At 30.0% G+C, this 16,066-nt stretch overlaps 1 protein-coding gene across 1 annotated transcript; it reads left to right on the top strand.

The window, feature by feature from the left end:
• The first annotated feature begins 8,769 nt into the window (after positions 1-8,769).
• On the top strand, positions 8,770-15,863 carry LOC144565593 (uncharacterized). The gene is made up of 5 exons (XM_078315389.1): positions 8,770-8,918; positions 9,162-9,514; positions 15,149-15,176; positions 15,298-15,644; positions 15,715-15,863. Exons 1-5 carry the CDS (start codon positions 8,910-8,912, stop codon positions 15,740-15,742), a joined length of 765 nt encoding a protein of 254 aa, XP_078171515.1. The 5' UTR covers positions 8,770-8,909; the 3' UTR covers positions 15,743-15,863.
• The last annotated feature ends 203 nt before the right edge of the window (positions 15,864-16,066 follow it).

Here is a 16,066-nt window from a genome sequence, read left to right as displayed (position 1 = left end):
TTAATGATTGTTTTTCAAAAATAATTCTCAAAATAGATATAATTTTTTATAAATTAAATGTATTAGAAAGATCACAATATTTTCTGAATTATCTAGAAGTGACTTTTGAACCGGGATCAATAACTCAGAATCTAAACATTTTTATTTTTTTCCAATAACACATAAAGAAATATATTAATTTTTCTTACAGCTGCGAAAAATCCGGCCTGAAAAATATTGATCTGGGTTATTTGTTGCAGTATTTCTAATAGATCAAATTATATTGCATTCCATCTATATTCAAAGAAATATATTCAACATTTCTAATATTTTAATACAAAAAATAAAAATAATAAAAAAATTTCTGTTTTCCAAAAATAAAAAAGCAAAAAAAAGCAAAATCCTGTGGTCGCTGCCCCCCAAAGCGGCCCGATTGTATGTGGCCGCTTTCCACAGAAGCGGTCATGCTGTTTTTAATAAAAAATTTCAGGAAGGGTGTTTTGGTTTATTAATTTTTCGAAAATGGTGTTTTTAAAAATTTCGGGCTCCATGCATTAGATTGAAGGCGTTGGACTGAAATATACCAAAAATACCAACCTCAATCCTCTAATCATATGTAAATGCAACATGTTCGCTAAGTTAAAAACAAATATAAAAAAAAAAAAAACATGCTTGTAAAGTTAAAACAAATATAAATAAAATAAGTTAAAACAAATAAAAAATAAAATTTAGACAGACGCAGGAATCTTAAATTAGCCGAAAACAGAGGTGAATTATCCTACAGCACAGGTAGCCAGGGATAATATACAAGGATAAAATTCAAAACGCCATTAATCTACAGTGTTTTCAATATTTAATTAATTATAACTTATAAGTATTCCAGATTAAAATTTTTCTGCAAGAGTTTACAGGGCAGTTGCAAAATTTAGAACAATATTGTAACGTGGTTTTGTAGGGTCCCAAAATTTTGATTCTTTTTGTTTACTATTTTTGATAAGTTGAAAAATTAAAATCTAAAATTTTTGGACCGTCCGAAAGAAATGATTGTCTACTTATTTAACAAAATAATGAAAAAAAAACCTAAAAGAATGTAAAACTTGATTTCCATGTACATTTTATATAAATATCATGTTCAATGGTTCAAATCGATTATTTAAACTTTAAAAATAAAAATATTGATCCATATTACGAATCAATATCAATATGGAATATGCATATTACCATAACCTCACTTATAATTTTATAATAACAGTAACATCCAGTGGCGGAGTCACCTATATCTAGGGGTAGGCAATCGCCTACCCTTGGATTTTGAAATACGGTACCAAGTTTGTATATAGTTGGTTTGGATTTGAGTTTTGTCTACTCCTGATTGAGTTGAAGCTCTCGATTAGTGAAATTGACCGAGTCGTTACAATTTTGGTAGTATTTCATTAATCTATTTTGAAATATTCCGACAAGAAAAAGGTTAATAAGAATAGTATGATAGTGGGACTACAATAAATTTGTTATATTTTTGTGAAAGGAATAGACTAAAATGTTTTATAAAGTAATATATTGAAATTTAATGTAATGTATTAAATTATTTTTATTATGTTTAACTATTCAAAATGAGCTGAATTTTAATAAAAGAGTCTTGTGAACTATGCTTCAAAATAAACTTTCAAAAAATCAAGTTTTTGATCTAATTCGGTGGATTTCTACCGATTTTCTCGATTTTAATTCATGGTTAATTACTGATTCCGCTTTCAATGAAAATTATTTAATAATATTTTATAATTTAATAATTTAAATACAATAAAATAATAATAATAATTTATTTTATCTATCCCTAATGAAAATTCTGACTACGTCACTAGTAACATCATCACCACAAAACAAAACAAAAAAACCAAGAAGAAGAACTGCAACCACAATAATAATAACAATAACGAAAAATGGAAAGACAGAATAAATAAATATGTTTGACCAACGACCTGATCAGACTGACTTCATGAGGCTGACCCAGCAAACACTTAACGAATTGCAGACTTTTCCACAAACGAGTACTTAAAGTAAAGCGAGCAAATAATTTTTAAAGACAATTGTGTGAACTCAGTGACAATTAAGCATGGGGAAGACCTTGACTTGAAGGCGTCGTTAGCAGGGGCAGAATTATAAAACTATCAATAGAAGAGACTGAAAATTAAAAATTAAAATACATAACATGGTGATTGAGATTTGAATCTAAAATTTCTCAATTATAAGATAAAACTATAATTATCAAATTATAAGTAAACATTTGATTATTATTGAGGGAGGCTGAATTATATAGACAGTTCTGAAAAAAGTAATTTTAATTAAATTTCAATATATATAACTAAAATTTTAAAATTATAAGAATAACTTGGCTACCTTTTTAATACACTGAGATCCGCCCTGATTGTTAGTCAATGTTTTAGAGTAACATCGCTGTCCTAGGTATCAAGTTGGTTGAACAAGCTTGTTATCCTTCATGAAGCGCATTTCTTATATATATTTTTTTTGTTTCTTTGATCAGTTGTGCGTTGTATGAAGTCAAAACATGTTAGCTGCGGATCTAGCAAATCAAGGTTTAAGTTACCAATAGCCCCCCCCCCCCCCCCCCCAAACCAGTTGCAGGGTTGATATTTTCATTCAAATATTACTACTTCAAAGTTGGTGTTGAGATGGAACTGGTCCACACGCCTTTCATTCTCTTAGTTCTATTTGTCGTTCTGTTTCCTTATGATTTATGAATTATGATCGAGGATATAAATTTGTTTTAATCAATATAATTTTAATAATTACAGATAATAACATTAATTTTATTCAAATAGCAACAGCAATTTTTTTTTAACTCTAGTGTATAAACATAATTAAATATATATATAAATTCTGTTTTTCTACACTATCTCATTAAAACAAAAACGAAACATAATTTTTCACATTGAAAACCAAAACTAAAGAAATTTTATTTATTCATTTTTTTTATTATAAATGATTAAAAGCATACTTTTCCAGTTTCAAAATATACACACACAAATTATATAGTGCGCCTTGAAAAATAATTGAATGTGTTTTTTTGTAATTAGAAAAATGGGCATTATCATATTGGAGCCTGATAACTACCTCTCAAATAAATCTCCGAGCGTGCCTCTAAGTACTTAATATCTAAGTTTCAATTCCAACGCTCATATCTAAGCATTTAAAACTTTATTTATAACCTTTTATAATATTACTCGTAATTATTTAAGAATAATTATTTCAGTACCCGCACTGTACCCACGCTACAGTAGTCACACTTAGAGGAATAATATATTATGGTCCCCACTAATTATATTGTGTCCACTAATTATTATTCTAAAAATATATTATATAGTCTCAACTAATTATTATTCTAAAATCTCAGCAGTACCATTTCTCTATGGTCCCCACTAATTATATGCTCCCCTTTTAAAGTCCCAACACTAATTCCGCGTCAACCTTTCTCTAAAAAAATAGTTGACCTTATAAAAATAAATACTTCAGTTCATAAATATAAATACTTTCAATACTTAAATATTAATACTTTCAGTATCATATTTAAAAAAATACTTAGATATTATAAACCTTCATAGATATAAATACTTAGAAGATAAGATAGCACTTAAAAAAAGTAAGATATTAATACTTTGATGCGTAACTTGTTACGATAATCTCTTTTCGAGTTCTTCAATCATTTCTGGGTCAACCTTCCTCTAACAAACATAGTTGATCTCATAGGTATAAATTCTTCAATGTATAAGTATAAATATTTTCAATACTTAGATATTAATACTTTTAGTGTCATATGTAAAAAATACTTGCAAGTGTAGGTATAAATACTTGTACGGCGAGTTATAAACACTTGCGTAACGACGAGCCTAAAAGTACGTCATCGTGAATCTCATTTGAAAGAGAAAATTGTATAGAGATTAATACTTTAGAAAAAAAAAATTCAAATTGTGGAGTTTTTGCGGTCTCCGTAGGGAGTTATATTTATGCATTTAATTTTCAGTGGTCCCTGGGTACTGTAGTGCGTGTATTGTTATCTTCGCACTTCAAGAATCCATGCAATAAATAATTCTTCACATCATAGGTATAAATACTTCCTTTCATAGATATTAATACTTTAGAAAAAAAATGAATTGTGCAATTTTTGTGATCCCCACAAGAAGTTGTATTTTCACATTTAATTTTAGGCGGTCCCCCCTGCGGGTATAGTGCGGGTACTATTATCAGCTCTCATTATTTAAACCTCTATCTATAAACATTTAAATTCTAAATCTAGATAGTTTTAACTCCTAACTATTTTTGTCTTCAAACCAAAAAAAGAAAGATTCCTTTAACGCTCTTTTTTTTCTCTGATTATTCTTGTCCATTTTTCCTACGATCCGTGATAAATTTGCGAAGCTAAAAACAAAATATTTTTTTACTAGATTTGTTCTTTCAAATGAGATCCATGAAGAAATATTTTTGAGTTTTTTTTCAAGTCTGTTTTTTTTTAAGTAAAGCCTATTAGCACTTTAAATTCTCAAATTTTTAAACCTTAGTCTACAACTTTTTAAACCTGACATTGAAACTATTTAAAAGTTTGACACAACTACTTTTAACAATTTTATACATAGGTTTAAATATGTGATACTACATGAGCGATATCATAGGTTTAAACGCTTGAAGATAGTAGTTTAAATGATGATATCAGATGTTTAAATGGTTGTAGACTGATATTTAAATGTTTCAAAATTTAAAGTGCTCATAAGCTTTACTTAAAAAATAATAATTTAAAATAACTCAAAAGTATTTCTTCATTGATATCATTTAAAAGAGAAAATCGAGTAGAAAACGTTCATATTTTTTTTATTCGTAAAATATATCACGGATCGTTGAGAAATGGACGGGGATAATAAGAGTAAAATAAAATAGAGTGGTTAAAAAATCTTACATGGTTAAAAAATATTTTTTTTATTGGCTTGAAGACAAAAGTAGTTAGGAGTTAATACTGTATAGATTTATAATTTAAATGTTTGCAGATAGAGGTTTAAATCAGTGTTGTAAAAAACGATCTTAACGGTCGATTAAACCGCCCAACCGTTACTAATAGACTTAATGGATGCCTGTTTGCAGATGAAAACGATTAATCAGACGTTTTTTTTCCGATTAATCAGCTGTCTCACCATTTAATCGTCCGTTTATTCCCGTTTATTCTAGTGAATATTTATTTTCATATTGTTTTTTTTTTTCTGTGATAGTGTGTAATAATAAGGTTTATAAATCCTGTATTGTAGTTTTATTTGTGCTTGGATATACATTCAATATTTTTTCTTACTTTGAAATTGATTAATTCTTCTATTATTTATATACCATATATTTTTCATACTTATTGATGTAATTTTTATAATTAGTACGACGTGTTCATTTATACAATTAAGTTGTTATCATATATTAAATTTAGTAATTTTATGTTGGGATGTTTCATTCCTTTCAAATAATATGCTATTAGTATTTGAAAAAATTTAATTCTCAAATTTATTTTTTCATTAAATAAATGTGTTACTTACACATGCAAAATGCTTATGTGTTAAAAAGAAATAAGTGTAGTATCATGTTATAATAATAATACTAAGTTAAATTAAATTTATTTGATAAGTTAATGAGCTAAATATTTTCTTAATAAATTATTATATATACACATAAATTTAATAAAAATGTTAAATTGTCCGTATAATTCTGATTAATCGGCCGCATATCGATTAATTGCTTGGCGGTACCTCGTCCGTCCGACGACAACATATCGTTATTTACAACACTGGTTTAAATAATTGCGAGTAACATTATAAAATATTATAAACAGATAAAACACTTGAATATGAACGTTTGAAATAGAAGTTAGACAAAATTAGAAGGGTACGGGTATCAATGGGTACGATAGGAGTAGGGTGAAACTATTTTCATACCCATACCCACTAAAAATTGACCTTACTCATACCCTACCCATATCCGTTAAGAATTTTCCTTATCCTACCCTATCCATAACCATCAAAATTAGCGGGTAACGAAACGGTAATGGGCGAATAATGGATAATACAAATATAATAGTTCTATTATTTTTACAAATAAATCATCAAAATTTATCATGTCATACATATGCAATCACAGTTACTAATATAAAATTAAAATATAAATATGCAATTAATTCTAAAGTAATAGTTTTTTATTAAGCAGAAAAAAATCATAAATATTTTTTCTAACAAATTCAATTCCTTAACTAAATAATAAATTAACATTCAAATAAAAAGGTAAAATATTTAGCATAATATTCTTCTTATGATATAATTTATTTTATATAATTATCTGTTACCCAATGAGTACGAAATAACATTTATCCGTACCCATACCCGTTTATCTAACGAAAAAAAAATCATTACCCATACTCATACCCAATAAGTTAATGAAAAAGAATCTTACCCATACCTGTCTTATCGAATATGATACAGATAGAGTAAATGGATAAATGAGTGTCATTGACACCCCTAAAGAAGGGGGGCCAGTCCCACGCGTTGCCCCCCTTCAGTTTTTTTGTGGCGCCATGAATGCTTCAAAAAATGCGTAGTGTACATATTTAAATGTGATTGATTCAAAAAAAAATTCTCTCTTTCAAAGCAGTACAAATTTTATATGTTTCTCTTGAATTAGTGTACGAGAAATTTTATTATTGTATGTGTCTTTAATGTTTCAAAAATAATATTTATTTGTGCTCAAAATATTTTGAATGTAAAAATATTTTATTTAAAAATTAAAGTTTTCTGTTATAGACATTATTTTTGTTCAAAATAAAGTCCAAAAATATCATCCTAGTTAGTATAAATCGGAAAAGAAAAATTGAAGGCTAGATTGTCCATACTTGAAACATTCCTTTCAGTTAATGGATTTTCTTAAAAATTTAAAACCAGTCTAACCACATATACTTAGTTGAAAAAAAAAATTAATTTCATTCACCCATAAACCCATTTATTTTTTTACATACGGATTTTATATGGATTAAACAAATTGTAGGTTCGATCGAACCGGAGAGGCGGCTCTAAGCTATAGAATAATCATCTTGGTACGCGTCTTACTGTTTTACATAATATAATCCCGCTTCCAAAATGCTTAAATAATTCTCAACTAGTCAAATTCTTTTTTCTGTTGTTATTAGAGACCGCTAGGCGGCTACCAGTTATCTATTGCAAATTGCACAGAAGATAAAGATAGTTAGGCAAAGGAGTTTTTATTTTTGTTAGTTAATTACTCTGTATATAGAAATTTAGGTGTTTCAAAGAATTTGATTCAACAACTCGGAATGTCGGTCAAAATTATTTTTTGTTTACTTGTCGAGCAAGAATACAAATAAAAAACATTTTTTGTTAGTTCATTAGGTAAGAGTAAGGTGGAGCTGATTCAACCCTATCATCCGATCCCTTATGTATTCTATGTAGGGGTGGCAACGAATCGAATCAAACCGAACTTATTCTAGATTTGAGTTTGATTTGAATTAATTTCGAATCGAACCTGGTTTGATTCGTTTCGAACCGAACTCATTTCGAATCGAATTAATTGCGAACTATACATTTTTCGAATCGAACTCGAATCGAATCACGAACTAAATTATTTTTTAGCAGCCCTAATTATACCGGTAGTTTATACATTAATTTTTTCTCGCGGGACAAAATTCACATGGCTTCCTTTTACCGGTATGAACTATGAAATGAGTGTTTTTAAGTTGAAAAATTGTTCATGAAAAAATATATCAGAAACGGTTTTCCTGGTATGAACTATGAGAGACGACCGAAGAGAGAGGAGAGACAGTCATCTAGGCCGGAGATAGGAGTGACAGCCAGTCGCTGAGAGTGTCGGCTAGATTTTAGAGCGAGAGAGAGAGTGAGTTAGGGAGAGGTGGAGAGAGAACTAGGTTATTAAGATTTGAGAGCGAGGGAGTGTCGGCTAAGTTAAATTATAACTCTTTATCTTGGATTTTAATTTCATCAGGTAAATGGACGGCCGATGTTATTATGAGATTCGAACCATAAAAGTAACCGAAGCCATTTCGATCGAACCAGGCTAGATTTGAGTTTGGTTTGAATTAATTTTGAACCGAACCTGGTTTGGTTCGATTCAATTCGAACCCATTTCGAATCGAATTAAACTCGAATCAAACCCGAATCGAATCACGAACTACAAATTTTTTTTGCCAGCCCTAATTCTATGGCATCCTAATATATTTTGTATTTATTGTTCTTTTAATTTATAAAAAAATGTTTTAAAGTGATGAGCCAATTATAAATATTTGTTATAGAATTTTGATAGTTGGTGGTGTTATATACATGTAGTTTATTCGCTATTTAGTTAGCAAGATAATGTACTGAATTGGTTTGATCATATTTGCTTGATGATAAAAGGATAGGGTAAAAGTAAGATTAGTTCGTCTTATTGATAAGATTAATATAAGAATAAAGATTAAAATTTGCAATTTTATAAAAGTACCAAGTACTCCATCAAAAGCCAACTTGCATTCTTTTGTAAAAATATAAATAGATGTTATTTTGAACAAAATATTTTAAAATAATACTTTACTCACACAATACTAGGTCGGAATGGAATCGATATAAACCCTACAAATGACTCATCAGTGAATAATTAAGGTACTCTTTTGGGCGTTAATTAGCAACCACATAGTCAACTAAGTAATTTTCCTAGTCTCCTTCCGAGGCTCCATTCTCTCTATAAAAAAAACCCCCAATTCTAAGTTCTAACTGTAAATCCATCTCTAATAAAGTAATAACTGATATATACTACAAAGTACAAACCCAAGCTGCAGAGAAAACAGAGAATTCTCAACCTTTCTTTTCCAAAGAGAAGAATCTAAATTCATCATGGTTAAGGTAAGTGAATTTCTGCTCAACTGTTTTGAGCAACTGCAAATTTCTATTTTAATGAATGTAGGTTACAAACCTTGTAATCAAACAATTTAATTAAATATGGGCTAGACTCTTATTTTTACTCAAAAGGTAAGTGAAATTCATCATCAAGTTTCAATTTGATTTAAATGATAATAGAGTAGAGTTTTGAAATTTCCATTTCCATCTACGAAAAGAAATTGAAAGCTGACATTTTCTTTGTTTCAGCAAAAAGTGGTGATCAAATTATCTCTGGAGAATGCACGGAAACGAAAAAAAGCACTAACAACAGCTGCTGGAATGAATGGAATTACATCGACATCAATCGACGATGACAAGATTGTGATCGAGGGAGATGGCATGGACTTAGTTGCTCTGACAACGGTTCTGAGAAAGAAATTGGGTTACGCCGAGCTGATCAGCCTCACGACAGGCGATGATAAAAAGGAAGCGAAGAAAGAAGAGAAAGCCGGAGATAGTGCAAAGCCGGGGGTGATACCGTACCATTATCCGATACATTATCCTTATCCGTATCGGTATGCAGCTTGCCACGAAGATAGCCAAGATTCTTGTAGTATCATGTAATGTGATTTAGCTTATATTACCACATTACATTTGAATTAAAAGAAAACAGAAAAAACAAAGAGATAAAGAGAAGATCATTTTTTTATACTGAATAGAGGTTTGTAATTTTGTTTTTCTATTCTATTCCATTCTTACTTTTTTATATAAAAAGATGAAAAGATGACTGTGATGTCTTCAAATTTTATTATACCACATACTTAATTGATGAAAAAAAATGAATTTGCCTGTTGTAGATTGCCGCAATATTATATTCATAAAAAATGATTTTTTATCATGTTCTAAATAGCGCGTTACAATATAGCACTATTATAGTATTTTTGGATCATAAAAGTTATGACGCTATCGGTAGCATGCTATAGTCCGCTATAACACGATAAATACTATTTAAATCTTTGATTTTTATAGCACTCATTTTTTTTAATACCCAAAATAAAAAACAAATTTACCAAACTAACCAATCTTTTGGGTTTTTTTTATTTCTACCCAGACCGCCTGGCATACTGGCAGTCCAGATCTGTAGTGAACCGCCAGGTGGTGGGACGGTCCACTAGGGGACCTGACCGCCCACGGCCCGGGCGGTCCACTATGATTATTGCTCCTGCGTATGCCCTCTCCCTCTCTCTCTGCTTCAATCATTTCCATTTTGTGTTCGTCCTTGCGCCAGAAAAAAAAGAAAAAAAGAGGAAACCTAGTGGCTGCCTCCGCCATTTTACTGCTGCGCCTTCCTCCTCATAACATAACAATACAACTCAGTTATTAATATAATAAAATAAAAAATTAATTTTGTATATTGTTACATACTTGCTGTGCGCCTGTCGGAAACAGAAAAATGGCGGAGGCAGCCACTAGATTTCCTCTTTTTTTCTTTTTTTCTGGCGTAGGGACGAACACAGAATGGAAATGATTGAAGCAGAGAGAGAGGGAGAGGGAATACGCAGGAGCAATAATTGATGCATAGTGGACCGCCCCACCACCTGACAGTTCACTACAAATCTGAACCGCCAGTATGCCAGGCGGTCTGGGTAGATATAAAAAAAAAATCAAAAGATTGGTTAGTTTGGTAAATTTGTTTTTTATTTTGGATATTAAAAAAAATGACCGTTTTTATAGAATATTATGTAATTAATCTTTACAACTTTATATATAGAATGTGAGTATATTTTTTTAACTATTTATTATTTTATTTTAATATCCAAATTATATTTCATTGGTATTAATATCTATATACTATATTTGTTTAATATCAAATGTACATACTTAATTATACAAGACTGTCACATCTGAAAATCAATAAGAATACAATTTAACTATTATTCATTTTTTAAATCCGTTTACTTATCTCCCGCAGCTTTAAATACTGATACCCAAACAAACAAACATGTCATATGAAGTGATGTCAATATCTCTATCATGTCACATGCATAGTCATAAGATTCACAAATAATTCATTTTTTTTGTGATGCTGAACCGAACTTCGAGTTATTCGGTTGACCGAATCTTGACCGAATTAAATCTGATTAATTTGCGAATTTTCCGAATTTTTTCCGAATTTTCCGAATTATTCACGAATTTTTTCTAAAACAATTATTTTTTTTGCTCTCTTGCAGGATTGAGATCTCTGGTTTGAATAATTCCGAATCATTCTTATATTATACCCGAATTATTCTCAAATTATGAATTTTTGACCTCACCGAACTTGAATAATTTATTTATCACTATGATCATATCTATCAAGGTTAGTTGAAACACGGTTATCTGTGGACATAGCAAATCAAGTCATCAATAGGTCCACTCGGCAATTACATGGTTGATATTTTTATTTCCAATATTGCTATACTCAGAGATAGATCTGCGTATATGGTTAAACCACCCTATAATTTAAAATTCTTAATTATTTATATTAAAATTTAATTAAATTTTTGAATTTTTTGAACTTGTATATAGTTTAGTCTCCCTCATAATATAATAAATGTGTGTTTTTAGTCTAGTGGTTTAAGCTCTAAGTTAGTATGTATAAGGTCATGGGTTCAATACCCACTAACTACAATTTTTGTTTTTTTTTACATAATACATTTTATAAGTTAGTCTCCTCCTATTTAAATTTTCTAGTTCTGCATCTGGCTATATTTCAAAGTAGGTGTTGCTTGAGAATATGAGGGTTAAAATGCACCATTTTTTGTGCTCTTAACGTTCACTCTCCCCTTATATCTTAATTTTCAAAGTTCAAATAGTTGATTCGAACCTTCCAACGTGTTCTTCATATTAAAATGTGCTTGGAGACCAAATTTTATATTTTTTAGAAATTTTTTACTATTTTTTCTGAATTTTTTGTTATTAAACTAAACAATAATAAAAAATTCAGCAAAGTGATGATTTTCAAAAATTCTGAAAAAATAGTAAAAAAATTTCAAAAAATGTAAAATTTGGTCTCTAAGCACATTTTAATATGAAGAACACGTTGGAAGGTTTGAATCAACTATTTAAACTTTGAAAGTGAAAATATAAAGGAAGAGTGCACGTTAGGAGCACAAAAAGAAGAGTGCAGTTTTAACCCTCCTCATAAAATATATATATGTTCTAATATTTAATATCAATGTATCAGCCTACTAAAACCGGTTTTAAAGGAATTTTTTTAACTCAATCTAAATTAAGATATTATAAAAGTATAAACTTTATACACGAATTGTATTGGGGGAGGGAGATACAGAGTCTGCATCGTCTTCATTAACTCAAAATTAAGAACATTTTTAGTTAATGCAGAGGATACGAATTCGGATATACAAGCTCTTATTTGAGAAAGTGTAACTTTTCTTAAAAAGAAGCAATTGGCCAGTAGAACTGTAATAACGGCTCAATGCATCTTTTTTAATATATATAATATATAATTTTAAGAGCCGAGTTATCATATATTAATATTTAGCATATATCTCATCACTCATTTTGCCAAGAAATAAAAAATTAGAGCCGTCACAAAGTTTCAATAGAACAATGAAATGATCACAGTGATAGTTAATACGTAACTAAATATAGAGTAAGTTTGGATGCACTCTAGAATAGTTAGAATAGCTACTAGAACAAAATAGCTAAAATAACTATTATTTGAGAATGGTGCTAACTCAAAGCTATTCGGAATAACTAAAAATACGTTTGGATACACTCTTTGGAATAACTACTAAGAACAGCTACTATTGAAAAGTTCATCATGCTATTCTAAGTATTTGTTGAGTTAGCGGAATAAGGCTGTTCGGAATAACGTTTGATGTTGTTTGAATGAACTGTTAAGATAAAATAGCACTGTTAATCAAAAATAGCGCTATTCTCAGTGCATCCAAACATAATATGCTCACTCTGGCTCTGCTGATAATGATATGGTGAGATCGCTATCGGGTGGATTACCAAAATCTTCGACTGGAGGTCGTATGGTCAGATTTGGGAGGCTTGGAGACTGATAACTGGAAGCCCGTATGGTCAGATTTGGGAGGCTTGGAGACTGATAAGAGGAAGCCCATCTACTGTTAGTGTAAACTACTGTCCCAGACAGAATGAATACATTAAAATTGCCCATAATCTAGCAAATCAGGGTAGAAGATGTAAATGGGATATGCAGAGTAGCTCTTCTATTGATCCTGACATTCTGGTGTATAGGGCTGCACAAAACTTTCGTAGTTCGTGATTCGATTTAAGTTTGATTTGAAGAAGTTCATAAAAAATTCGATTCAAAATAGTTCGAAATTAATTCAAATCAAATTCAAACTGGATCTGGTTTGTTCGAAATAGGTTCGCGAACTATTTTAGTTCGAAATTCAAAGTAATGTGAACCGTTGATGTTCGCTGATGACTTAAAAGTTAAAATATAAGACCGTCCAACCATAAGTCATAACTCGTAAGTTGTAACCTCGTTCTTAGTTCTAAAATCCTAGATGACTTTTACCTCTCGCTTTTGGCGACTACAATCACTCTTCCTTATCATAAAAATGTTTATAAAAGATTTAAAATTGAGTTCGTAAAAAATTTGATTCGAAATTAATTTAAATCAAACTTAGTTTGAAATTAATTCAAACCAAACTCAAACTAGAGTAAATTCAATTCGATTCGATTCGTTTGCAGCCCTACTGGTGTAGTTTTTTACTAGGCCTACGGGCAATCAATCAAGCAAAAAATAAAATAAAAAATAATACAAAAGTGGCACAAATTGAACTAAACCAATGGATATATCCAGTTCTTCTTTAACTGGACACGCGTCTAAACTTTCAAAAAATCTGGACACGCGTCTAAGAATAAATCATCTCGGTACGCGTTTTACATAATATAATCCCGCTTCCCGGAAGGCTAAAATAATTCTCAACTTGTCAAATTATTTTTCTGTTTTATTAGACAGCTGCGCTAGACGGCCACAGAAAAAAAATAACAACATTGTTTTAAATTTATGCAATGTATGAACAATAGAACTTAAAAAAAAAAAAAAAACTCAGTACATTTATAAAGTCAAAATGATATTGTCAATATCTTTATCCGGCAAACACCACAAGACGAATTGATTCAACAACTTGTATAAAAAATAAAGATATTAAGACAAGAGATGTTTTTTTTTAGTTATTCTATATAGAGAAATTTAGTAATATGTTTCAAAGAACTTGATTCAGCATCTTCAAATGTTGGTGAAATTTATTTATTTTAATATTAATATCGTTTTCAATGAGGTACTTAGGTACAAATAAGTAAATTTATATTTTGCTATCTTGTCATCCTTATTTTGTATTTATTATTCTTTTTTTTTATCAAAAGATGTTTTAAAGTTATGAGCCAAATAAATGTTACAGAATTCTTCTAATTTGTGGTGTTATGCACATGTTGCAGTTTATTTAATATTTATTTAGCAAAATAATGTGATGTGTTGTTTTAATCAATTTTACTTGATGATACGGAAAGAACAGGCTAAAACTAAAATTAATTATTTATAAGATTAAAATAAGAATAAGCATAATTTTTTATGGATCACAAACTCCAACATTGAGTTATGTCTATCAAAGTATTATAAAACCAAGACATTGTACAAATATTCATTTTTTGCAATTTTAAAGAAATAACGTACCAATTGCTTAATTATGCCAACTGAAATTCTTTTGCACAAAAATGTACGTGGATTAAAATTAACTATTTTTGTACAAAATAATATTAAAATAATACTTAATTTACTCACTATATTAGGTCGGAATGGAATCGATATAAACCGAAATTTTTAAATATACCATACTTCCAAAAAAAATAAACCAAATAACCACGATTTCTGAAAAATTCGATTTTTGACATGGCCGCATCCTCTAGGTGCAGTCACATTTTTTCAAGTCGCATCTAGGGAATACGGCCACCCCTTTTTTTTCAGTTCAGATTGAACTGCACGAAAAAAAAAAAAAAAAAAAAAGCCCCCAGTGAATTATTGAGGTACTCTTTTGGGCGTTAATTATCATGACCCCAGTAGTCAACTAAGTCAATGTCCCTATTTCCCCTTCCAAGGTTCCATTCTATCTATAAAAAAGCCCCCCTTCTAACTATAAAACCATCTCTAATAACTGATACTACAAACACAAGCTGCAGAGAAAACAAAGAATTCTCCCCCTTTGTTTCCAAAGAGAAGAATCTAAATTCATCATGGTTAAGGTAAGTGAAAATGATCATCAAGTTTGAATTTGATTTTTAATGCCAAAGGAGGTTATAAACTTATAATCTGTTTTGGTGTAAGAGAAAGAAATTGAAAGTTTAGACTTTTTCTTTGTTTCAGCAAAAAGTGGTGATCCAATTATCCATGGAGAACGCACGGAAACGCACGAAAGCACTAACAGCAGTTGTCGGAGTGGATGGTATTCTATCGACATCGATTGACGGTGACAAGATTGTGGTCGAGGGAGATGGCATCGACTCGGTTGCTCTGATAACTGTTCTGAGAAAGAAATTGGGTTACGCTGTTCTGATCAGCGTCACATCAGGTGAAAATAAAAAGGAAGAGAAGAAAGAAGACAAGAGTGCGGAGCCGGTGGTGATACCGTACCAGTATGCGGTACACCCTGTTTATCCGTACCAGTATGCTTACCATCAAGTTAGCCAATATCCTGATTCTTGTAGTATCATGTAATAATGTCATTTAGTTTTTATTACCACATTAGATATGAATTAAAAGAAAAGAAAAGAAAAGAAAAAGGAAACAGAAAAGGATAAAGATAGGTTGATGATTATTTTTTATACTGAATAGCGGCTTGTATTTTTTTTTTTCCATTCCATTGTTATATAAAAAGATGAGGATCATTTCTCAAATTTTATAAGCTACTTAGTCCAGTAAAAATAAAATAACGGGGAAAAAAAAGATTGAATTTGATCCTCCCAAATCCCAATGAAGTGCTGGGAAATCCTGCTTTATATAATTTAAATTTGATTTAATATAAAATTATATACCAACCCAATTAATGATTTTTAGGTTTAATTGTTCAATGACACCTGCTTATATTTCCTTTTTTTTATTAAAATTTATTAATTTTGGGTATATTTTGACTAGT

The sequence above is a fragment of the Carex rostrata genome, chromosome 14, assembly GCF_964058835.1.
Source record: "Carex rostrata chromosome 14, lpCarRost1.2, whole genome shotgun sequence".
Taxonomy (NCBI): Eukaryota; Viridiplantae; Streptophyta; class Magnoliopsida; order Poales; family Cyperaceae; genus Carex; species Carex rostrata.
This window is presented reverse-complemented; position numbering and strand designations above follow the sequence as displayed.